The sequence below is a fragment of the Pterocles gutturalis genome, unplaced genomic scaffold (genome assembly GCF_000699245.1).
Source record: "Pterocles gutturalis isolate BGI_N339 unplaced genomic scaffold, ASM69924v1 scaffold2900, whole genome shotgun sequence".
Taxonomy (NCBI): domain Eukaryota; kingdom Metazoa; phylum Chordata; class Aves; order Pterocliformes; family Pteroclidae; genus Pterocles; species Pterocles gutturalis.
The window spans coordinates 13,853-39,020 of NW_010137945.1; the positions used below are offsets into that span (position 1 = coordinate 13,853).

The following is a 25,168-nucleotide window of genomic DNA, read 5'->3' on the forward strand; positions in this document are numbered from 1 at the left end:
TATTGTTTTTACCTTCAGTTGCTTTCAGAACTAGTGCAACACACTTTTAAAACCATGAGATTAACCTTCAAGAGTATGGTAGCTTTATCCTGGTGTATCTTGTGGAAATAGATAATAATAGCAGCACTGGAAGGAGTGAATATTTTCTTTCTCCCCTCATGGCAAAAAGTGAGGCAATCAATCAAAGCCCAATTGTTTGGTTATTAAACACACAGGTAGCTGTCAGACGTAGCACCATGTATGTGATTCTTCCTTTAGGAAGGAGAAAAATGAAATAATTTGATCAGCACAAAATCTGCAACAGTGTACCAACATACTCAAGAATCTTTAGTAATTTGTGCAGTTATGTGGAAACCACTTTGAAGGCAGAAGGATTGTTTATGAGTTTTTGTATAAAGCTTATTGTGTCAACACATAGAGTTCAAGTAGCATCTCTGAGAGAAGAAACAGGGGATATAAACAACTGACCAGGAATAAAAATTTTATTACTGTTATTATTTTTTTGTACTATGAAGCATGTCTACCTGCCTTTTTTTTGGATGTGAAGATCTCGGTTGAAGGCAATATTGTTGTCACATTTTCCTCTTAGACTATGAAATTTGTATTTACTGGGGATGGGTTTTTTCATTTGTGAGGAAGGTTTCATTCAGTATGGAGGCTTTTTGTTGTCAGAAGTCTTTTCCTCTTTGCTCATGTGATTTCATTTAGTCAGGCATTCAAAGCTAGCATTACGTGTTATTTCCGCAATAATTATTAAAATTCATTGCAGTAGAGGCAGTCAGGAACTCTTCTAAATGAAGAACACCTATATACACATGTGCGCTCTTCACATAAATGAAAGATATATCTCTTGATGTGATAAACATAAAAAAAAAAAGTGTAGGGTAAAAGGCATTCAGAAATGTCACTACAGAGTCCTTAGGTAGTGTAAATTCAAGCAACTTTGCTTAAAACACGGTGGCATTGGTTTGTATTGGCTCAGGAACAGTAGTTTGATTTTTATCTGGGTGGTGGGTTGACCCTGACTGGAGGCCAGGTGCCCACCACGCCGCTCTGTCACTGCCCTCCTCGGCTGGATGGAGAGAAAATACAGGGAAAGGTTCGTGGGTTGAGAGGAGGAGATCACACAGCAGTTACTGTCACAGGCAAAACAGACTCAGCTTGGGGAAATTTATTTAATTTATCATCCATCAAATCAGAGTGGGGTAATGAGAAATAAAAACCAAATCTCAAAAACACCTTCCCTGCACTGCTCCCTTCTTTCTGGGATCCACTTCCCTCCCGGTTTCTCTACCTCCTGCCCCCAAGCGGCGCAGGGGGATGGGGAACTGGGGTTGAGGTCAGTCCATCACGTGTTGTCTCTGCCGCTTCTTCCTCCTCACTCCCTTCCCCTGCTCCAGTGTGGGGTTGCTCCCATGGAGACAGTCCTCCAGAAACTTCTACAGTGTGAGTCCTTCCCACCAACTGCTCCAGCATGGGTCCCTCCCACCGGTGCGGTCCCTCAGGAACAGACTGATCCAGCGAGGGTCCCCATGGGGTCACAATCCTGCCGGCAAACCTGCTCCCCCCTGGGCTCCTCTCTCACGGGGCCACAGCTCCTGCCAGAAGCCTGCTCCAGAACAGGCTCCCCAGGGGGTCACAGCCTGCTTTTGGCATCCCCCTGTCCTGCTGTGGGTTCTCCCTGGGCTGCAGGTGGGTCTCTGCTCCGCTCTTACCCCCGTGTCTGCTGGCGCACAGCTGCCCTCTGACCATGGGCTGCACCACGGGCTGCAGGTGGGTCTCTGCTCCAGCACCTGGAGCACCTCCTCCGTCCTTCTGCGGAGCTGTCTCTCTCTCATATTCTCACTCCTCTCTTCTGGCTGCTGCTGTGCAGCAGGTTTTATTCTTCCCCTTCTTAAATACCGTTATCACAGAGGTGCTGCAACCATCGCTGATGGAGTGCAAATCGGAAGGTTTTTTTGTTGACTTCAGGGCATATAACAAAAAAAAAAACCCCTAGGGAACTGCATTTTTAAATATCTGTATGTAGTGTTTTCGTATTCTCTAAGTTTAAAGTGATTGCCAGCATTCCTTTCTAGCAGTAGGCTGTTTTAACTGGAGTTCTGGTCTGTGTTTGAGTAAACTGGTGCACTGGGGTGGTCTGGTAGGCCAGCTTGAAACACGACCAATGGAGTGGTTTTGGCTAATCCTGTTTTACACCGGGATGTAAATCGCAGTGGCTGTTATAGGTACTTGTTGGAGACCTATTTTATGGGAGACGTATTCCAGCTCTTTGGGATACCTGTACTTGGTGTGTTTGGATTTTGATCCCTCTTGTGTATGTTCAGATTTAAAATACCCAAGGGCTGTTTCTCTCTCCCCCTGTTTCATCTCGTGTCCTTGACATTTTTATACCCCTGTTGTTATTTTACCAGCTGCTGCAATCCCTTATGTGTAGAGAAGTTTCCACTTTGCGGCTTTGACCCTTCCTCATTCCCTGGCTCCTCTTTTCCAATTGTATGTGTCCTTCACTTTAAAAAAAAAATGTTTTCATATATTTGTGACATGGCCTAGATTTCCTCTACAAGGTAAATGAAGTGCCATATGCTGAGAAAAAATTTACTGCTTAGCTAAATATTTAAAAGTTTAAATTTTCCACCCTATGCAGCAACTTTGTGTACATCCCTGCTGGTAGCTCCTAGAAATTACAGCTTTCTCAGGTTAACTAGCCTGAGACAAAGTTGCATTTTTTAGCATCTAAGATTTTTTTTGTGTGTTTAGAATAAGTTGTGTTTTGGTTGGTCCTTTAATATAGATTTCCCCTTATTTTTTCAGATACTTAAAGCTTCAAAAGAAAAGTCCCTACCACAGGAGGACCAGCCCTAACCATACGCTACAAAGGGGAGCAGATGGTTGTAATTTATCTTACGCTGTAATTATCAAGCAGTGCAGAGTTTGGGGAGCAAACACTAAGACATTGTAAATGGATTGTAGCCAACTGTCATTTTAGTAGGCTTTTTTAACATGTTTAATTTACATTCCTGTCTGATTTTTTTTGTCAAGTTTAGTGAATTCATTATTTTTCTTCTGTGTTTGTGACAGTTGCAACTTCGAGCTGCATTTACTACGTGCTGTTCAAGCAATTGTTAATATTCTATTTATTGTGTAGCAGCAAGTACATTTTTTCAAATTTTAATATATATCTTTTGTTGTGGATTCATACAGTACATACAGAGCAGTTTGGTCAAATGAAACATAGAATATAATGAATTTGTAAATGTTTTATAACTGCTGATATATCATACAGCCTAGCTGCGTTTTATTAAAGACACTAATCAGGCACACACTGTGCTAGGGCGTTTGACTTACATCTCTTTGCACTGATGTTATGTCAACAGTTACACTACCTGAATTTCAGGTGGTCTTTTAAACAGTCTAACAAGATACAAAATGTATATGTTTCATTCATACTAGTAAAAGGGTATATTGCTAAATTACTTTTTTCAGAAACCCTTTACGCGGGAATTAGAACTTTTTATTTATGCACATTTGATTTTTAAAGCAAAAATATCTAGAAACTAGATAATAGCCTGGCAGGGAGTCAGTGTAGATTGCAACAAATCTGAGCTGCCAGATAGTTTGTCTGCCAATGTAATGATCTTAAAGGTAGAATTAGTAAGCTTTCTATTCAGTGAATTATTTAAAAAGTCAAATTTGCATAAATACTTGACTTGTAAATTTTATTTAAAAAAGAAAAAGCTGGGGAAATTGAACCTTAAGAAAAATAGGATGTCAGAATTTAAGAGCTATAATTGTAAATTCTCTTGTAAATGGTACGTCTGAAATTTAGACTTGGAGTGATTTTGAATTTTAATATAACAGGTGTACATTTACCTGTTCTGTGCTGCTGTTCCACAATGATGAAGACATCTTTTATTCCTTGACATTTTGCTTGTGTTCCCTTTTGGCTCAGGAATAATTGCTGTGATTTTAGGAGATTGCCATGCCTGATAGGGGATCTTAGAAGAAATAAGATAAATTTTTCAGGAGAAAAATCAGTTTGGTAACCCTAATAGTGGTTGCCTTTTGGTTGACAGGGAGATTTTAAATTTCTGTAACACTGTTTTGAAGTCAGGTTTTTAGTTGCTTACATTGGTGGTGAAAGGGGCATCATATATGCTTATCTTTTTTTTTTTTTTTTTGGGGGGGGGACTTCAGTAAGACTCCACATAAGTGAGTGTTACATCTGATCAACAAACACAGAAGATGTCCCCAAGTGATTTCTTTAGACATTTCAGGAAAGCAATAATACTCTTAGACTGTGATGTGATTTGGGATGGGATTTTCTAGTAACATTACCTGTGATTGTGAATTGCAGAGCAATAATTTTTACAAAGCCATATTTTGTAAGGAAGCTTGAGAATAATTTTCGAGTGGTGAATGGAGGACTTTATATACCAGTGGCAGCCTACTTGTAGAATTATGGGACTGTGAGAGTATATTGTGCTGTGATTGAACTTTAAGTATTTTGTAACTGGGTATGTGATTTTATGTGCTTCATGTTTACAAAAATATGCCAAGCTGAGCAAGGTCAAGAGGACTGTTAAGGAGATGTATATTTAATCTGTTTTAATGTCTGGCTGCAATAAACCACAGAAGAATATCTTTGTCTTTCTAGTGTCATTATTTTTCCCAAAATGTGGTAGATATGAAGATAACTATTTGCCTCAGCCAATATTTAATATTATTTTTCAAAGTAATAATTTTGAATGTTTAAAAATATATTTGAAAGTATTATTTATAAGGAGGAAGAAATATAGCATGTAGAAGTAATTTTTATTTCTGGGTGTTATTATGTGACGGAAAAGGGCATTGCTCTAAGTTCTGTGTCTTCTACGATTGTGTTGTGTTTCTCTATGATTGTGTTGTGTTTCTTCTTTTGGAGTATTAGCTCTTCTGCAACCAGTTTGGCCTGAATTTTGCCCACGATACATAATTTGTATTTGTAACTTAAAATAGATAGGGTATCACTCTTTAACGAATGCAAATGTGTCTGGGAAGTATATCTGCCTCTCATGGAGAAATGTTCTAGGTTATGGTCCATGGTTTAAACCAGAAGTCTAGCACGGGTGTTATGTCTGTGCAGTTCTGTTTGAAAACAAAAACCTTCCATGAGCTTTTCAGTTTTCAAGCATGAAAAAAAAAAAAGTTCTGAATAAAGAACTGTAGCTCAAGAAAAATCAGAAGTTTATATCTTCCTTTATATTTTCACATTGCTACATTACATCTTGCCATATCTCAGTGAATCTATGAAATTTTAGAATCAGTTGCTTGTTTGGAAATCACAGGAAGAAATACCAATAAGGGAAGCAAAATTTCAATGAGAGTAGAATACTGGAGTTTTATTTTAATATTGAGAGTAGAATACTGGAGTTTTATTTTAATATTGAAAATTTACTACAATTTAAAGTGACTTTTTCACATTCTCAGCAATTGACAAGGTATCGTATCGCGACACCTTTCTAAGAAGTAAAGAAAATAGAAAAGACTGGATGTAGGAAGGATCCTGAGAAATGCCATGCTTTTACTGAATATCATTGTGTGATTTTACATGTTTCAAAAATTATGTATATGTAAAAAAAAATTATGTAAAAACACATTTATAGTGTTGACTGGAATTCATGTAAAATCTACAAGGTCTGTGACTTGGGGCGTTGTCACATCACTCACAAAGATGTAGATCTGGTATCTGTTCTGGTATCTAGAACCCTCCTTGGGAGCAGCTGGTGCACCCGTTGCCCAGTGAGAGCAGTCCGAGCCTGCAGAGAGTGGTTAAAACAGTTTTGTCTGATTTTGATCTAGATTTGTTTTGTTGGAAACAGGAATTGAGTAAGGGATGAGAGGGTTTGAAGAGCTAAGAAAATGTTTTTGTTTGAGCTACAGTAGGTTGAAGTTGATGGTAAAATCAAGATGTACTGGTATATCCTTGTCTTGGAGGCGGCACCTTCTGAAACTTCTGTTAGAGACAGCATCATTCAAAACCATTGGCACCGTCGAAGTGAGCTAGGGATCGGTGTGGGGGGAACAAAGCAATGTGTGCTGAAAATGATGCTGGGATGAATTCTTAGTGAAGTGTGTGGAGAGCTGACAGCAACAGGATCTTCAGAGCTACCAAGATCGAGTTGGGGTGAGTGTCAAAAGCTGGAAGGAGATGCTGGAGTATCAAAGGTCATTGGAGAGGCTTTGGTGAAATCAGCAGAATACAGGTGGAAAAAATGCTGAGAGAGAATCTGGGGAATTGATCCTGTTACAGGAATGGGTGTAGAGAACTGTAGGTTTTACGTTGCATGAGCCTCAGCAATAAAGAAGAGTGAAGCTGGACAAGAAATGGAAGAGAGGAGCAGGCTTTAGGGTGATGAGCTCACCCCTTGTTCTTCCTGTGGTGGAAAAGGAGTTGCAGGAATGACGTGGGTGTCCAGGATGGGGGCAGAGGGGCACTGAGTGACCTGGAGGGGATTCTAGAGAAGAGGTCAGGGGGGAATGTCAGTGTTGCTGATAATGGAAAAGAGAGAGGGAAAAAGGGTGGCTAAGCAGCATGCTGTATCGTGAGTTACTGTCCTGCAATGAATTGTTCATATGCTTTGAGTTGGTAACAAGAATAGAAGTATGGGTATATAAACCAGTCTGTGTCTCATCTGGCGGCTCATTATTGCTCCTTTTAAAATACAGAATTTCTGATTACGTACAGATGGACATAACCATTTTGTTTACTGTGTGGTATGGGGAAAAAACCCACAAAAAACCACAAAAAAGTATTTTAGAAAGTATTGAACAATTCTTTCATTAATATACTGTTATAGTAATAATAGTCTCTGTAAATCTTTTAATTTCTTTCAGTTTAATTGACAATCTGGATTTTATGGTGTGATTGAAGAAGTGAATGACTTTCAATGTGACCATATTTATTTAATTTACCATATCATAAGCAAGTTAATCCTCATTCTGCCTTGTGCTGAATATAAAAATCAGTCTTGCTGTCTGCACGTTCAGTGGTAGAAGTTGTCAGCTTGTAGTAAAGGGTGAAATCAGAATGTGAAATAGTTTGATTTCATGTATGCGCATAATTCAATTTCTCAATGAAAAAATAAATGGTTTTCAGCATTTTTACATGGTGTACTTTATTCACAATGTAATGCTTCTGAGCAGTCAGTTTAAAAAACTGAAGATGGAGTATTCTGTCAGGATGGCTCTAATGGACTTAGAAAAAGCATTTAATTTCTATTTATAAGAATACGTCAAAATTAAAGAGTGTATGATAGAAAGGAAAATAACTGTAACTAAAAAGCCAACTGGCCTCTCTTTTTAGTATTCTCTGCTAAGTTTATTGGGAGGAAATACTGGAAGCATATTGAGATGTAATTGAAAACAGCACGATAATGTTAGAGTTGTGAGTCAAGATGCTTTAACTGCTGTGGAGTAGGGCAGGATCAAAAAGTGTTTGGAGAGGAGAAAAAGAAGATAGGACAAGCCTAACTCTGTAGGTACCACCTTCTCGATACAGGCATTCATGATTTTGGCACAGTATGGAGTTTACCTTGTGCTACCATCTGTCTTGTGCTTATTTACCATTTACCTGTGTATTCAGATATTTACAAAACAACTGGGTTCATTTACTTGAAAAGTTGAAGTAAGACAAAAGCTTCCAAGTGCCCAAGTGACTTCTCAAAATAAGACCTAGGTTCCCAATTGATTTTCAGGCTTTTTTACATGTTAATCAACTCTCTATATGAAGCTATGTCAACTCTATATATTAAGCTAGTGTTCCCAAGAGTTTTTAATTAGTGAACCATTTTTTTTTTCTTGCAAAATAGCTTGTATCCCAAGTGTGTATCACTGGAATTTGTGGTCGACAGCCGGCTGAACAGGAGCCAGCAGTGTGCCCAGGTGGCCGAGAAGGCCAACGGCATCCTGGCCTGCATCAGCAACAGTGTGGCCAGCAGGAGCAGGGCAGGATTGTGCCCCTGGTGAGGCCGCACCTTGAATCCTGGGGTCAGTTTTGGGCCCCTCCCCACAAGAAGGACATTGAGGGGCTGGAGCAGGTCCAGAGAAGGGCAACGAAGCTGGGGAAGGGTCTGGAGCACAGGGCTGACGAGGAGCGGCTGAGGGAGCTGGGGGGGTTCAGTCTGGAGAAGAGGAGGCTGAGAGGAGACCTCATCACTCTCTACAGCTGCCTGAAAGGAGGGGGCAGTGAGGGGGGTGCTGGGCTCTGCTCTAAAGGAACAAGTGATGGGACAAGAGGAAACGGCCTCAAGTTGCACCAGGGGAGGTTTAGGCTGGATGTTAGAAAAAATTTCTTCACTGCAAGAGTGCTCAGGCATTGGAACAGGCTGCCCAGGGCAGTGGTGGAGTCACCATCCCTGGAGGGGGTCAGGAAACGTGTCGATGTGGTGCTTGGGGACATGGGTTAGTGGGTTGGGCGGGGTTGGGTTGGACTTGATGATCCTTGAGGTCTTTTCCAACCTGAATGGTTCTGTGATTCTATGAAATCTGCCACATGTCTAAAGGGGAAAGCTTGTGAAATATTTTTGGCAGAAGCAGTTATGTAATATTTGAAGCATTTGCAGAGAAAGACTTTTTGTGTGACTATATAGTCAGGACAGTAATCTATGGTTACTTTAAAAAATAAAAATGAACAATAAAGTCCTGTTGGCCCAATTGTGTTTTTACTATAAGCTGTAATTCTGTTGTATCTCTTTCTTATAATAAACTGTTAACATAGATTTACTTCATTGGAATTATTTTTAATATTCTAGGGAAAAGTGAAAAAGAAACTGAACAAGACAAAACAGAAAAAGGTAAGTCTGAAAGTAACATTGTGTTCTGAAATTCAAAAGCGTGCTTTCTGAGAAGACTGATGAAGATTGGATTAACCAGTAGTGAAGCGTAGCTCTTGTACATCTCACGTGGATAAACTGGAGCTGAATGAACTTCCAGGGAGCATCTCCTTTCGCAGGTGAACATGCAGTTGTTCCCAGATCCCACAGCAATGTATCCCCCTGTGACTCACGGGCTGCTGTTCAGCACTTCTGCTGTTTCAGGAGCAGAACCTTCAGCGTTGTACTCCCAGTCCAGCGCTCCGGAGGTCCCAGCTTCCCCAGGCTCTCAGTGTTTGTGGCGAGGGGCATCCTGGGCTGCGCAGCCCCGAGAGCCGGGGCCAGCACCAGGCTCTGCCCGGAGCTTGCCCAGCCCCCTTCACTGGGGTCGGGGTTTGTCCCTGTCCCCAGCTGCATCCCCGGAGCTGGCAATGCACAGATGCCTCAGGGGTCGGTGCCTGCGTCCTTTTTCCTGGGCTGTGGCTTACAGAGCAGTGCCTGCCCTACTGCTGGATGGGGGAAAAGGGATTCTGTGACTGCTGGTGTCTGCAGCAACGTTTCCGTTCTCTTTCCATTTCTCTGTGTCGCTATTATTTTGTATTTGAGTACTTAGCAACGCTACTTCTGTGATCTTTCTGTTATGGTTTATTGGTTTGGGGTTTGTGTATTTGTGTTTTAAATATACGTCTCTAGGACTGGCAAACTCTAAACATTTTATTTAAGTATTCAATATGTCAAATGTTAGGCATTACATTTAAAAGTTAAATATACCATTAGCCAGTTTACTTGGAAAGCCAGACAATTATATCCACATTTCCATTTATGAAAGGATAGATTTGGCAGGAAAAACCTTACAGCAGTGCGCCTGCGTACCTGATAGTAGGGAAAAACCCACCCTTGTGTGCTAGTTTTATTCACCTGGTGGAACAGGAGACTAAACCGACAGTTTGGATAAATAGCATTCATAGGTAAAAATACTAGCTTGGTTAAGAAAATTAAAATGTAGGGATTTGCTATGATGCACCATTATTAACCGGAACTGTCAGACAACTTTGTGACTTGAAAGTATGACGGGGTGGAGCTGCTTTCCTGTTGCAGCCCAAGTGCTGGCTGGTTTTGTTTCTTTTTAAACAACAAGCAACAAAATAAATGCTTCTGCTGAGCCCTGCCATTACAGATTGCAGGGCTTCTGTAGGTTGGGAAAGGGCTGCCTTTGTTTTCCAGTTTAAAAAGAGAAAATGTTGCATGCTGCAGGGAAAAGCAACCCTGCATTTTTAATGAAATTTGTTTATAGCTAAATTGCTTCTGTGGTTTTCATACAAGTTGAGTTTTGTTGAACTGTTTCAGTTTTCACAGTCAATAGAAGTGTCCAGCTATAGATATCCTTGTCATAGAAAGTGGTTTAAAGTGCTACTGAATTGGTTAATTTTAAATTACCCCAATAAGATACAGCAATAAATTGATGAGAGATGTATCTAGAAAAATCCTTTACTGTGACTGTCTGATGTATGTAGAAAACTCAGAAATCTAAGAAGTTGAGAATTTGAAAATTCATGTTTGGCTTGGGTTTAGGGGTTGCTTGTGAAAGAGATGTGTGTGTGAGTCTGCCTTTGGTTTTAGATATTTGGACAGAAAGTCTGTGCATAAACTGTTTACAGCTCTGAGCGGATTTTACAGCATTAACAGTTTTCACTGCTACAGTCTCCGTAATACTTTGTTAGCAAAATGTCTTAAAAATTCTGCACATTTCAGTTTTGAGGAGTATTTCATTAAGTTTATTCAAGGCCTCACTGAAACTTCTTCTGTATTAACAGAAACTCCTCTGGAAGCTGCCCTAAAGAAACAAGAACTAAACTGATTCATAGTGTCCTGTTACTTGGAGTCTTCTCCGGTACATTTGAGAAGGATTTTTGTCTTCTTCATAAGAATGTGCTCAGACTTTCTACTTAAACAAATAATTTAGATGGGATGGATGTTTCCAGTGAATCTGAGAAATAAGTTTTTAATATATATGCCACATCCATAAGACGTCTTTCCATATGAGGTCGAGTTAGTTGGTTTTGATCACATAGGCTAAACCATTTTAAATTTAAGTGAGGAGCTTCATTTTTCTACTTTGGCTTGTATTGGCGTATATTGACTATTCATTTATATTGGTGAAGAATGGATATAAAACCTGTAAGAATCATTTTCTGCCATGACTGTTTCTTTCGTACACTGAACATCAGCACAGGTAATTACAGTAGCAACTGTAGCTTTTCAAAACTGCCAAATCGTGGAAGTGACAATGGATGTGGTTTGGTTGGAGCTCTCACTTGCGTTGCGTCAGGGACAGAGGTGTACGTAAGCCATGCTCAGGACAATGTCATCCCACCAGTGGCCCTGCAGATACCATTCCGATACCAGGGTCACCATTCACCTCATTTTACTCTGACTCTTTCCTTTGAACAGGATACGTGGGATTCCCCTGTGGTACCCGTAGAGATCTGTATCACCTGGGGAGGTTCAGGTGCTGTTCTTCTGGCTCAATGTAGGTTTTTACAGTAGGGTGAGACAAGTTGTCCCCTAAGTTCCCTGGAGAACCTTACCCAGAGCTCCACTGGCTGTACACACCTGCCTTGCCTCCAGCATTGGCACCGCAAGTTGGATGGGCTGAGCCCCACCCTTGCAAGCTGTACTTTGAAGGGTGCACATCCTACCTGTGGATTTCCTTGTCTATTTCATTGCAGCCTGCATCAAATATGAGCTGTGGGCAGAGTGACCAATGCTGTACTTCTTAGGAGTGTGGTTCTCAAAGTCCAACACTGTTGCATAACACTGTGCTGTAGTACCTCTGTTAGGACATCAGAACATTGGTGTGTGTTTCTGTACAGAAAGTCAGTGAAGACATTTGTTTCTGGTCTTGACAAAGGGTTGCTTGATTCTAGCCTTTGAATGAAGACAAGAGACTTCATGGTGAAAGGGAGAGGTGAATGATAGAAATACGTGCCAAAAATAAGATTATCATTCTGCAATTGCTTCTTATGATCAACATCCAACCAACCAACAGTAATTTCAGACGAAAGCCCCTGCAGAATAATTTTACTGCAAGGGAAATTATTCTGGAATAACCGCAGCTAAAGATTTATTGTAGTCATTAGATTCCACAGCTTTATTAGTCCCTAAAATGCCTCCGTTTTTTGTTATCTGACTGCTTCCCCAGATAGGTTGGTTATAGAGGTTTTCCCTGTTCTACCAGTACAGTTGAGGAGGATCTTTTAATTATTGTAGTGCTCCTGGCTTTGAATTGTCTAGGTGCAGTTCCTTGTTTTTGTACCTGCCAAGTTATCATTTTAGAAGCCCATAAAACAAGTGGATCATTTGTGCTCTCTGTGTCTTGCCTAATGAGCTCCCGAAGAACAGGACAATGATGGGAGTTTATCATCATCATCAGATTCTCATCCAAGCACCTGCTGAGAGGCGGCACAGTTTCAGAGTAATTTGGGTAATGATGTGGTCCTAGGATGAAGAGGGAGGACAGTTGCTTGAGTAAATGTTGAATTCCAGGTAACAGTAATTGTTCTGCCAATATACATGTGTGATTTTCAGCCTGCAACTGGCGCTGTGAAACTTGGACTGGGAAGGTCGGAGTATTGGAGGGAGGGGGCGGGGGGAATTGGTAAAACTGTCACAAAATTCGTTGGAAAACTACAAACCATGATCCTTGGCATCGACTTATCATTGTCTTTTAAGGTGCCCATTCGCAGGTCGCCAAGACTGAATTTGCATCGCAGCAGGGATAGGAGGGGGTTCAGAAAACAAAGCCTGTGGCTCCCCTGGAACCTGCTGAGGTTTTGGCAGTTTGAGGAGAACTGGCAGGAGGAGCCTTCGTAGCGTGTGACTATGAGACTCTGTCTCATGGGGAGGTTTGAATTTCAGATTCGGTTTAGAGATGGCACCCCTGACTTGTCTGGTTTTGTCGGTGTGGGCGAGAAATAAGAAGACCTTGCTGTATAGTTATAACCTCTACAGTTGTGTAGCTATAGCTTTTATTTGAAACTTTAAAGCTTAAATGAAATTAATCTGCTAGCAGTAAGCAGTCCATGCAGTCAGTGTTTCAGCAATGTGGTTTTCAATACCAAAACTGGGACCAGGTGTTGCCAAGGTGGCTGTGAAGACCACGGTTTGTCTTCAGTCCTTGAGCCTTATGAAGTAGTTAACCAAAAGCCAGAACCCTCGCTTTCTTGTTTACATGCCAGTAGGAGCAGATGCAAGATAGAGGAAGGCACTGGGAATGCTCCCTTGACATTATAGTGACAACAGGAATGAATAAATAAATAACCTAATGACCAGATCTAAGCCCCACTGATGAGGTGGTTTGTTCGATAGGAAGCAGTGTCTTTCTGTCCTCGTGTTCTCTCCTGACACCCTCAAAGGGATTCTGACGTTGTCTCACCCTCAGACTCACTCAGAGTACGTCAGCAGGGACAGAACAATTCATGCTGTATGGTGTGCTGAAGGTGCCCCATCCTTTAAATGATCTTTTCAGAAAACAACTGGTTGAAGTCTTCACAGTGTAGACAGTGTCAGCGACCCACTGAAACGTAACTTGTTGTTTGTGAAAATGCCCGGTACATGTTGTATCTGTAGGACAAAAACAGTGCACTCGTCGTGAAAGATAATGATGATAGGATCCAGTATTTTTCTCTGGTTCTGGCTAAAGAAGGATTAACTGGTTTGAGATATGAGGCTGATGTCCAAGCAGTCGGGTCAGCAGTGTTTGCTCATTCAGGAGAAGGAGGTTTCCCTTCGCCTGGCTGACCGGTTTGTGTTTCAGATGACAATGGGAAATGGAGAGCTGACTTCTTCTGTTTCCTTCCCCCTTCCATGGAGGCTAGTAGGGATTGATGTAATCAATTTTTTGCCATGTACTAGTCATCATTCTTTTTTTTTTTTCCATATGTTTTTTCCTTGTTACTTCGTGTAATTGGTTTGGATGCACGTGCCACAGGAACATAACGGGCTGGCTTGGCATTTTACACCAGTTTCAAGCCTTATGTTCTCCTCAGCTACACGGGACCATACGGACGTTTGATCATCTGAGGACATTTGTCTAGAAATTCCAGAAAAGTTTCATCCCTTGATTGTTATTTTTTTAGGCAACTTTTTGCATTAACAGTTCTAGTTCTAAAGTGTCAAGAAATCCTGTTTGCACGAGAATCCTGTGACTAGAATCAACAGAGAAGCGGCAAAATTATTTGCCTGTTGCTGTTTGTCTGGACAGTTGCTTAAGAGAAAGATGGATCTGCTTCAGATGAAGATTTACAAAACTTGATTTTTAAAAAAATTGTTAGCTTTTTGTTTTTACAGAAGAAGCTAATAATAGCACCTGTAATTACCATGGCTTCGTGCCGCATGGCACTGCTTTTAATCACTCAGCGTTTCTGAAATGATACCACTGAGATGGAATTTTGCATTGGGAAAACTAATTTTGGAAATGCCTTACTAGAAATTGGTTTTGGAAGGTTTCAGGGAAAAGATTCAGTAGCTTCACAAGATTCACTTTGCACTGATTTGTTTGATTTTTCACAAAGTTTAAAAGAAAAAAAAGGAAAAGCTTTCATTGCAAACTTAGTGTATGTTTTTTGCTCTGCAAGAGCATGTAGCATTAACAGCTACAGAATGCGAGTGTGCACGTGCACTTGCTGGCTAATGATCAGTGGAGAGACATTTGAGTCTGGCCACTAGATTTCATTTCCCACCCCCTGCCCAGTCCCTGTTTGCTGCTGTATGTCCACTCGTCCCGCAGTGGATGGCACAGACCTTTAGCCTTGCGCAGGGTTTCCTGATGCTATTCCTCGCAGCTCTGAAACTGCTGTGAGCTCGGGTCCTGAAGGAAAGGAACGAACGTGTCCAAGGTCTTTCAGTGTTCCCACTGCTGGCTTACCCACAGCCTATGGGGGTGAGGATTGTCCTGTAGCGGTAATGTCAGGGTGTGAGGAGAGCAGCCCTGCGGGACTCGGTTCCAGATGCAGACGCGTGGCTGCGTGTGCTGGTGTGGTGTCCCTGCGGCGTCACAGACGGTGCGTTGGTGGAGCCTTCAGCCCCTAGGTGTTTCCTCTCTGCTGAACTCACTCTTTGGGTTCCATTCACTGTCACGAGCAGATTTCTAGAGATTACAGCGGGGTTGAGGTGTCTATGCAGAGAACCCAGAGCAGAGGCCAGCAGAGGCGGTGCAGTTCTGGTCATAACAGGGATCTGGGGGAAGGACCCCGAAGAAAGGCACGAGCACCAAGTGTGCGGGAGAAGGCAGGTGTCTAAGAACAAGCTGGGGATAAATGGGAAGAGCTGGACCACAGAACAGGTTGTGGACAGTGCGGAGGTTGACGCATCAAGGTTGAGAAGGAGAGAGGTCAGAGAAGAGGATGACAGAAGGAAAGAGAAGGGAGATGAACAGAGGCTTAGTGGTGGAGCAGGAGCTGCCGAACACAAAGGCACGATTGTTACATGGATCAGACAGGCTGCAACTGATCCATTTGTGTTGAACTTCAATCTTCTGTTGCTGGCGTAGGGTTGGGAGGAATCTCAGTCCCAGTGCTGACTGGCATGGAGCTTCTGGGGGAATTTCTTTAATTAGCAGATGAGAGAATGGAAGTTCCCTGTGTAATGACAGCCTTGGCACTAAAGCACATTGATGTATAGCAGTACATTGCGGAAGTTGTAGAAAATAAGGCTGGGTGGGACCATGAAGCTTACTTTGACTGTTCTGTTGACCAAAGGCCTTATCAGCTGTCTGCATCGTTCCTGGGATGTGCTTATACAACCTGTTCTTACAAATTTCCAGTAATTAGAGTTCCACAACTCCCCTCGGCAATCTGTTCTGCTCTGCTTGCTCAGAGATACTAGTTCCAGATGTTAGAGCCAAATTTTCTGATGTAGCAATTGTAAGCCTTTTATTCCCCATCCTGACTATGGTGATACGGAAAGTAATTTATGTTCTTTTTATCTCTGTAGCTACTTTTCACAGAGTGGTATGTACCCCTCTTCCAGTGGCAATCTCATTACTATTGCCTTTTTCCCCTCTGTTCTTGCTTATTCAAATGTAAATGTTGCTCCTCCTGTCCCCGATAATTAAAGACAAAATATTTGTAAATCATTCTTCCAAAGTGAGTGATTCAATCACCTTTAATCATTTGGTTACTTTTCCTTGTTTTTCCCGTGATGCTCTTGTATCTAGCAGGGCCTTCACTTCTCAAAAGGTATGTCTCTGTCCTTTGTAGAAAAATCTATCGCTGCTTTTGGTGATGACAAGGTGCCTTTCAACATAACAACGTAAAATATTCCTGATATTTTAGTTTTCATATGCCAAACCAGGGATATAAAATAGCTATTTCATCATCTTTCATTGGAGGACACTGCAGGCTATGATGTTTACTGCACATTTAATACATTACCATGTGCAATATATTTTCCTTTTGATTTTTTCCTTCTGTTCTGTGTCTTAATACAGAAGGGAGATGTGAGATTGCTTGTCATCGCTGGCCGTTGTTCATTCTCCAACAGAAAGAGCTAGCATGGGGTTTCTTATAAGACTTCTTCGTACCTTGCTGCTTTGATAGTGGAAACTCTGAGGAAGTCTTCAGCAATCCTATGACAGCAATCCCAGACAGAAAGCCTACCCTCACATCCAAGGCCATTACTGAAAATCCTCAGTATTATTCTTGCAAGACCGTAGTAGGATACAGAAAAGAATTATTACCATTTTAACGCTCAATCAGATTTGGACTACAAATCACCCCAGCAGTTGTGTGATCCTGCGTTCCTCCAGCTACCTGGTGAAATCTGTAAGCCATTGAAGAAGAATTACGTGTTTCTTCCCCTCTGAAAACAGATAAGTTAACTTCTTTGTAACATGGAATTTAATATGTTGGGTCACATCTGCTAAGAGATTATGATAGCAGAGGGAGGCAATGGATAATTTATTAAAATACCCTTGCAGGGAGATAGCAGGCTGTCTGGTTAATATAGAGGAATGCTTGATGGGTACACTGAACACTCCCTGGTGAATCCTTTAACATAGTGGTAGGATGAGGGATGAAAATGATTGCTCATTATATAATGTTTACTGGTTTGTATTGGTGCCTAGCAGCTGAATTATCTTTATGTTAACAGCTTCTTTCCAGCTTTTCATGTTGATCTCCTGCTGGTTTAAAGCTGATACGTAATTGTACTGAAAATGGGAAGATAATCCTTTTTTGTCGTGAGGGTGGCAAAGAGGTTCTTCCAATACATTACCAAAGTCAGCTCTGAGGGGAAGGATCTCTTAGATCTTTGTGCCACAGCCTTGTAACATTTTAATTTACTTTTTCTTCTGAGCTGGGTCTGTCCCATCTCCTTGTAAACACAAAGGCGTTGGGGAAACACTGTCCTACAGGCAGCAGGAGTTTGTTGGTGGGTCGGAAGCTTCCTTCCCTTAGCTTGAAGGAACGTCGCTTTCCATGCTTGCTGAGGTGGAGAAGGACCAAAGACTGCACGTCCTTGCGTGAACACTGAAACCTGGGAAGCTGGCAAAGAGCTGCCCTCTCTTGCTGAATATTCCTGTCCAGTCTTAGATAAAGGCTGTGATCTGTGCTGAAGGAACTGACAATTGGCACGTTGGCTGTGGTTTGTATCATTTCTTGGGTGGACAGCCACCTTCTTGGAGAACAGAAATAAACCGAGTGTTTGGTGGGGACATCCAGCTGGAAGCTCCCCAGATCATGTACCCAGAAGAACTGGGCTGCCTCGGGTTTCCTGATAACAACAAATGACAGTTTCCTGTGCCATCTGTGAGCGCAACCAGCCTGAAGGGTCCTCGGGGACACTTGCTTTGGTTGGCTTCTTGGGCTGATGCCTCCGGGTCCGTCCACGCCTACTGTTAGCCTCAGAAATACCAATGGCTGCTTGAAAAATGGAGCAGGTGTATTTTTAGAAAAGAAAAAACCCCACAAAATCCAATAAACCTTTTTCACATTATGGATTATTCTTTTCAGGCCCAGTGGCGTTATGTCAGGGAGTTCTGACCATCCCTGTCACTGCGGGCTCAGGGTCTGGGTTGGGGGATCTGTGGGTTCTGCTGGGTTCAGGGGATGTGAGCACTTGGAACAGAGCCAGGGCTGTGCTCCTTAGTCATTAGCATCATTAACTGCATGAAAGTGCAGCAAAGCCATCACTGTCCTGTGGAATGAATGTTAAAGAAAGACATAGCGAGACTGGAATCGGCCACAGCCTGAAATGCATTTCTACCATATTGTCTATGGAGAATCAAGAAAAGACATGAACATAATCTATATTAATATTATTTAAAGAAAAAAAACCACAAACCAAAGCATCTCTTTGGTCAGCTCAGTTCCGTGATAGCTGCATTCCTTAGGTGCGTTCTTGTGTGCTTGAGTGTAAACGTTTGATTCCAAGTGACAGAGTATGATGAAGCCCTGAAGGGCTTAGGGGAGCAAAACCAATATATTGAAGTATGCCATTTGGTGATTTTTCCTGAAAAAGGAGCAAACCCCTCTATGTCAGACAGGTATTTTTTCCTTCTTACCTTCTTGGTAGCTAATGCCTTGGAAAATTACAGTCACCTCTATTGTCAGAAGGATCAACAGGGATCTAATAACCCTAATGCACTGCTTCTTTAGTGCCTTTCCTCTATACACCTTAATGCATTTTTATATCTAAAGCTCCATATGACCTTTGTGAATAAGTAAATGGAATTTAGTAGGATAGCTTCAATCTTGTTTACATTCTATTTTCCTTCTCCCCCCCAGCCCTGTGAAGCAATAGCACCTATTGAACTGTGCAATGCTGGGGAGTGGTTTGTAAAGGAAACGGAAGAAAATCTCTCTCCATGTAGAGCTGTCCGAGTTCAGTGTTGAACGTGACAGAAGTCTTGCACAGAAAGAATCAAAGGTGGTCAGGTTTTTGGTTTTTTCTTTTTGTGTTTTTTTTTGTTTGTTTGTTTGGTTTTTTTTTATCTCGTACAGAAGCAGCTCAGACTCATGAGATACTCTAGTGGTTGGATGGGCTCAGTATGGATTCCGCATTTACTAAGGCGTTGGTCTTTCTCCGAGGTTTAAGGCAGGTGAAGTGATTTGTCTGCCTGAAGCTCTGTGTAGGTTCAGAGTCTCAGAAAGAACCATTTAATGAATCATGAGCACAGCCTCCGGGAGTGTGTGGTGGCTCCTGTCATCCCCGAGCAGCGCACCCAGGGACTTGGGAAGCAGAGCAGAACATGACTGGTTATAGCACCTTGCAGCAGTTATCCAAACCACTTCATCCAGCATTGCAGCAATCCTGTGAGGTTAAGCCGTACGGTGTTTGGGTTTGCCTGTACACATACCAGTTACGACATTCCCTCTTTAAACTTCTATAAAGAAAATAATAATTTTACTTCTTTTCATGCTGTTAATGACTTATGGTCCATAGAGAGGAAAAAGCAGAAATGCATAATTTAAGCAAAAATATGTGCTACTGATTACAGATATGTGTAACTAGTACTTGTATCAGCTGATGTATATTTCCTTTGGGTCAGAAAAGGTTTTTTGATCAGAGATTTCCACGTTGAACCTATTTTTATCAAGAAGTTCAACTACATGACTTTTTGAGCCTCTCCTGCCCTGAGTAACTATGGTTTCTATCAACTCTTGTTTTAGACAAAGTAGTAGATCTATATAGGTGCAATTTTAGAAGTTGTTAACATGTTCTGTTGATGAGATTTTTCATAATGCCATATAGATGCGGAAAAAAAACATTCTCTGTTCTTCCATCTCAACAGAACCATTTGGAAAAAAAACCAACTTGACTATAGGAGGTGGAAAATACTTTAGCAACAACTTGACTGCAAAGTTTCTCAGTTTGGATGACTGCAGATTGCTTTTTCCTGTAGGGGTTTGTGATTGGAATAAGAAATGGATCCATTGCTTTTCAGTGTGCTTTGAAACTTCCTTGTTTGAAATCATGCACTTTGCCAGCACACTTTAGTCTCTGGTTGAAGGTTACTCCAAACAGTTGCTGGGAAATACAAGAGAAGTAATGAACTGTGTGGGTTTTATATCTCTCCTAGCTAAAAAGAAGAAGAAGCCAAAGCTCTTGAACAAGTTTGATAAGACCATTAAAGCTGCACTAGATGCTGCAGAAAGATTACGTAAGAAGGTAAGTTTTGAATGTTTCACTCAGGACTGTAAATAATGGACAAAAATTAATACAATAAAAATTAACTTAGAAAAAGGCAGAATTACGTTGAGATTATTTTTTGTGAAATTAACTTTTAAAAATTAAATATTCAGTGCATGTTTATCCTTCAAGTTTCATTTCTGTTGGATAGTTGATCTTTAATTTTTTAAAGTCATGAGTGTCATTCGTGTGTGTTTGCTCACCTGTAACCCTGAAGATGTTTACCTTAAGTGTTGAATCCTTATAATCAAAAACTGATAAGGTTAATCACACAGAACGGGGTTGGTTCAGTCCTGTCATGGCTGTCTATTGGAGTACTGTTATCAAAAAAACTGAAATAATACAAGCATGTTAATATGAATCTCTGGGTAAGTGTCCATATGCTTCCTGAGCTTTAGCTGCCAGTTTTTGCAGTACGTATTCTGTTGGGATTCTTCACGCGTCCCATGAGTGTCTCTGCTCCCAAACAGCTGCTTGCGGCTCGGCGCCAGTGTTCCTGCATCTCACCGGCAGCAGCAGAGCCTTAACATCGGTCAATCCATCTTGGTAGTTTTGAGTTTAGTAACTTGACTATGAAAAACAAACAGAAAAAAACCCCCGACAATAAACACAACCTCTTCAAGTCATCTTCTCTGGTAGCTTCCAGTTTTATTCTTTTGTCCGAATGATTCAGAAAGCAAGGCCTTTGCAGAGGTGTCCCTTTTCCAGATGTGAGATGGAATAGTGAAGCAAGACTATGTGACTCTTAGAAAGGAAAGACCTTAAGTCTTTTGGGTGTAAATCTTGTAAAAACTCTGCTGTGCCTCCCAGACAGTCCTAGCACACGGAGAACAACTGCAGGTCAGAGTTTGAGGTGACAGAGCAACGAGATAGAGCATTTTCAGTACAGCACAAGAAAAACCATTCTAGCCACTGCAGGCGTATGGTTATTCTTGATTTTCAGCAGACTGACTCTGCAGATATAGATTTACATTGCTATGTAAAGAACACGTTCAAAGAAACACGTTCAAGAAACGTGTAGATGTGGTGCTTGGGGACGTGGGTCAGTGGGTTGGGTGGTGTTGGGTTGACGGTTGGACCTGATGATCCTTGAGGTCTTTTCCAACCTGAATTATTCTATGATTCTGTTCAAAACATTCAGAAACAGCCATACACTGTGGATGAGTCAGTAGTATTTCCTCTAGAAGAACCATCGTTAGGATACTCCTGGCAGTATGAGGAAGAGGAAATTTCCACGTATGTCTAGAACTTCCTTTCTGTTCTCTGTTACGTTCAGTTTGGATTTTGTTATTAGCAACAGAACCTTTCCATTTTTATATAGACGGGTTATTGTAATCCCAGCACTTAACAAAGGGCAGGTGACTAAAATAAAACCAAAGCTCTTCATTTTAACCATGGGAAGTGGATAACACTGTTTCAGAAATAATGACAATGAACTTCTCTTAAATAAGCAGCAATCCTAACAAAAGGTGAGTGAAAACTGCTGATTCAGTCTGCATTTTTTTTTTAATTAGGGAAAATAGTGTGTTATTGGGCATCCTTCAGCATTTTTATTAGCAAGGATTGCTGATGAATATCTCTGTTTTCCAGGGAAAAGTTGAAGAAGCTCTGAGGGCCTTTGAAGTGTTAGTGAACCAATACCCACAGAGTCCTCGAGCAAGATATGGGAAAGCACAGGTACTAAAAAAAAGCCATAAATGTTAAAAAAGATAATAAAATAAATCTTATTTTAAAATAGAGTTCTAAGCCCCAGTCAGACATCGTTTATAATTTTATGGATGTTTCCTAAGGAAAAAAAAAAAATTATGTGATCTGTCATATTGTATCTGTTCCAGTCCTCTGTCCTTCCCCAATTACTTTGGGAGCTCTTGTCTAGCTTTAGTCTAGTGGGCAGTATTGTAAATAACAGAAACGTGAGATACCTCCTGTGGATGAATGGTAGGAGATAAATCCCAGCTCCCGTCCTAGTGCATGAACAGCAGGCAGAATTTGTTACGTACTGTTTGCTGCATCTGGTAAATCAACACATCAGTCAGCCCTGGGCTAAATGCTGCTTTTTGCTTCGTGAGAATAGGGAAGAGGATTTGGAATTTTTAGAGAGAGTGTCAAAGGATAAAGAACCCCAGTTTGGAGACATGGAGGCTTAATTATCCTTTCCTTGTGGAGTGAGTTCTGTTTCAGGTATTCTCGTCCCAAATAGAAAGAGCAAGCATTGGAAAACAAGCTCTGCATTCGTGTTGTTTTTGAGCCATGTTGGGATGTCTCAGAAGAGAAGAATCCTCACATTTTCATCAATAACAGGGTAACCCCACTGCACCGGGTGAAGTGCTTGAACCACTGTTAATCGAGATGAGCAAAGTGAAAGCCTCACCAAAGCAGGGAACTGTGCTGTTAGACAATCAGCGAGGCACTTGGAGTCACAACCAGTTTTCGCTTAGTTGTGCTGAAGCCAAGGCCACAGTTATCCAAAGAACCTGTCACACAGGCACTTGATCCAGGGCAGGGCAATGCTGCAGGGCTTTGTGTGTGGTCCGGTCCGCTGGGCTATCGCCCTCCTTACGGCAGGAGACCTCTGTGGCTCGGACGTGTGATGGACTTCACTGCGCTGAGTGGTGCTTGGTGCTAGTGACCTTTTTTAGGAATGTACTCATTCTGACTGAGAGAATGTGCTTCCTGGCTCCTCGTTAGCTCCCTGCTTTGACAGAGGGAGGCAGGTCGCTGGAGCTGCTCTGGACCTTGTTGGCGTTTGGAATTCCCCCCAGTGAGGCAACTTCATGTGGCCCCTTCCAACAGTTTGTACGTTGGTACTGCTGCTTTAGTAGGGCTTACAAGGTCTTACAGACCATGAGCTGAAGTAATAATTAGCATACTCTTTCTGGGAATGTATAAAACAGCTATAAATTCATTTCCATTTTTAGTAGCCTTCACAGGCTCATGCAAGTCCTCACTGAACACCCCTATTAACGTGGCCAATGACAGTTTATTGGATCCAGTGCGTGTAAACCAGAACTGTCTGAAGGAATGGGAAAATGATGGGCTTCACTAACAGATAGATTATTCTTGGAATTTCCATGGTAACACCATATTACTTTGTCGAGGTTAAATGTGGTCGGCAGCTAAACACGACGCAGCTGCTGATGGTGAAGAACGCATTAAACATATGAAAATGCATGCATTTCTATCAATGGTTTGAAGTGATGCTTTCAAAATGCAGATTTGAGATATAGTCGAAGTTTTTCTCAGCTGTGTAAACTAATAATGAAAATGCCATAGCAGAGGTGAAATCGGTCGTGGCTTCCACTGGCTTCACTGAGGCTGTAATCTCACAGTTGAGATCTCGTACAGCCTTTGAACTGCTCGGGAACTTGAAGAACAAATTTAAGTTCTGAAATATTTGTGGGGTAGATACTCAACCGACACAAGCAAGAGTAAAGCCAATTCCTAATCAGTTTTCTAAGAGAGCGTGTAAATAAATGTGTGTCGGAATATATGAAAGAAATGTTTGTTGGTGTGTCTTGGTCTGTGTGTTCCTGACAATGTGAGGCTTAGTATGCAAATCATCCACAGGCAACAATTCACATTTTTCTGTATTATTAAAACAGATTGCTTCATTTCTTTTCAACAGCAGGAACTTTGACAAGTATTAACCAAAAATCTGAGTTAATGGATGTTTTAGATGCAAATTTTCTCATACTTAAGCTTTCAAACAGTTTTCAGGAACAATAATTAACAGTAATTCTAACCTGCCTTACCAGAAAGCACAACCAGTTGCCCATCATAATGCCTAGATTATACAGATTAACGATAATCCCAAAATTATTCCCATAGTCTAACAATTGTGTAGTTTGCCTTTTGAGAAAACCAAGTTAGTTTTAAAACTGATGCATTAGTGTGTGTTCTAATAGTTTTGTGGTTCTTTCTAGTCCGAAGATGACTTAGCTGAGAAAATGAGAAGCAATGAGATGCTGCAGAAAGCCATCAACACCTATGATGAGGTGGTCAGTCTGCCAAATGTCCCTTCGGATCTGATCAAACTGAGTTTGAAACGGGAAGCAGACAGGCAGCAGTTTCTTGGTAAGATGTGAGGATGGTGTAAGAATTACGGAGCTTGTGTGAGCAAGACTTTCAAAAGATCACGAAGGACATAAAGTGCCAGTTTTGTTGAATTTTTGGTAGGACTTGTGTTCTTAATCTCCTAAATGTTTATGAAAAATATTTTAAAATTCTTCAAAATTTTTCAAGGGAACTAGCATATATAATTGCTTGTAATGCCTGTAGGCAACAGTGCACTCGGTGCTCTGAGAAGGTATGATCGAAGGTGGTCAAAAAATATTATTGACAGAGAAAGAAGAAAATGTTCTTTTTCTACTGAAGCTGGGATATGCAGAGTAAACATACCCAGAAGAAACTTCCAGTAAACACAGAGGAGAATCGAATTGAGCTGAGGGATAGCATCTGAAAGTTCAGATCTCAATTCTGCAACATACGAGAATGTGAGGCACCGTCAGCTTTGATGGGAAAAAGAGTTCTGTTCCCGTGAGCTGGGTTTTTTGTATCAACTTGTTTTCATCTTGCTGTTCCGCAGCAAGACCTCATCTAGGAAGCTGAGGAACGTACTTAATTTTAAGCCCGTAAAGTATGATTAATTTCATAATAGTAGAACTATTGCTTTACACTAGAAATACATTTAATTACTTAATCAATTAGGAATAAGTTTATTTTGATACGTTTACCTAATTTTGTTGAGTGCTTTGACATCTGTGTGTGGAAGAGCAACCAGAGCTGAAACAATCTCGCTGCTCCTACACTGTGAGCAGTTCTCCACTAGAGGCTACCACAACACCGCGTGATGTGCGTTCCCAGGGATGTCCTTGTATGGCTGCACCACCACTGACAACCAGGCAGCTGAATGTGCTCCCATCTGCACAAGCTTTTCTCAACTTCTGCTTCTTGATCACCAGCAACAGTGGAAAACCTGGCTCTGATTTGTGTTTTCTTAGGTGTTGTGTAGGCATCTTACTGCGGTTACTCGTTTCTGTAGTCGTAATTAAGTCTTGTTCAATCAACTTAGGTCGCATGAGAGGTTCCTTGGTTACTCTACAGAAGTTGGTTCAGCTGTTTCCTGC

The 25,168-nt window shown here is 41.4% G+C and overlaps 1 protein-coding gene across 1 annotated transcript in view; it reads left to right on the plus strand.

Moving 5' to 3' along the window:
* LOC104468573 (aspartyl/asparaginyl beta-hydroxylase-like) overlaps nucleotides 1-25,168 on the plus strand; it is a gene marked incomplete at its 5' end in the record, with an annotated part of 63,786 nt that overhangs the window by 12,927 nt on the left and 25,691 nt on the right. Inside the window, 5 exon segments of the mRNA XM_010082761.1 lie at nucleotides 8,793-8,834; nucleotides 19,933-20,021; nucleotides 21,633-21,719; nucleotides 23,966-24,116; nucleotides 25,114-25,168. The exon segment at nucleotides 25,114-25,168 is cut by the window's right edge and continues 1 nt beyond it. Of these exon segments, the coding sequence (XP_010081063.1) occupies nucleotides 8,793-8,834; nucleotides 19,933-20,021; nucleotides 21,633-21,719; nucleotides 23,966-24,116; nucleotides 25,114-25,168 (424 nt within the window).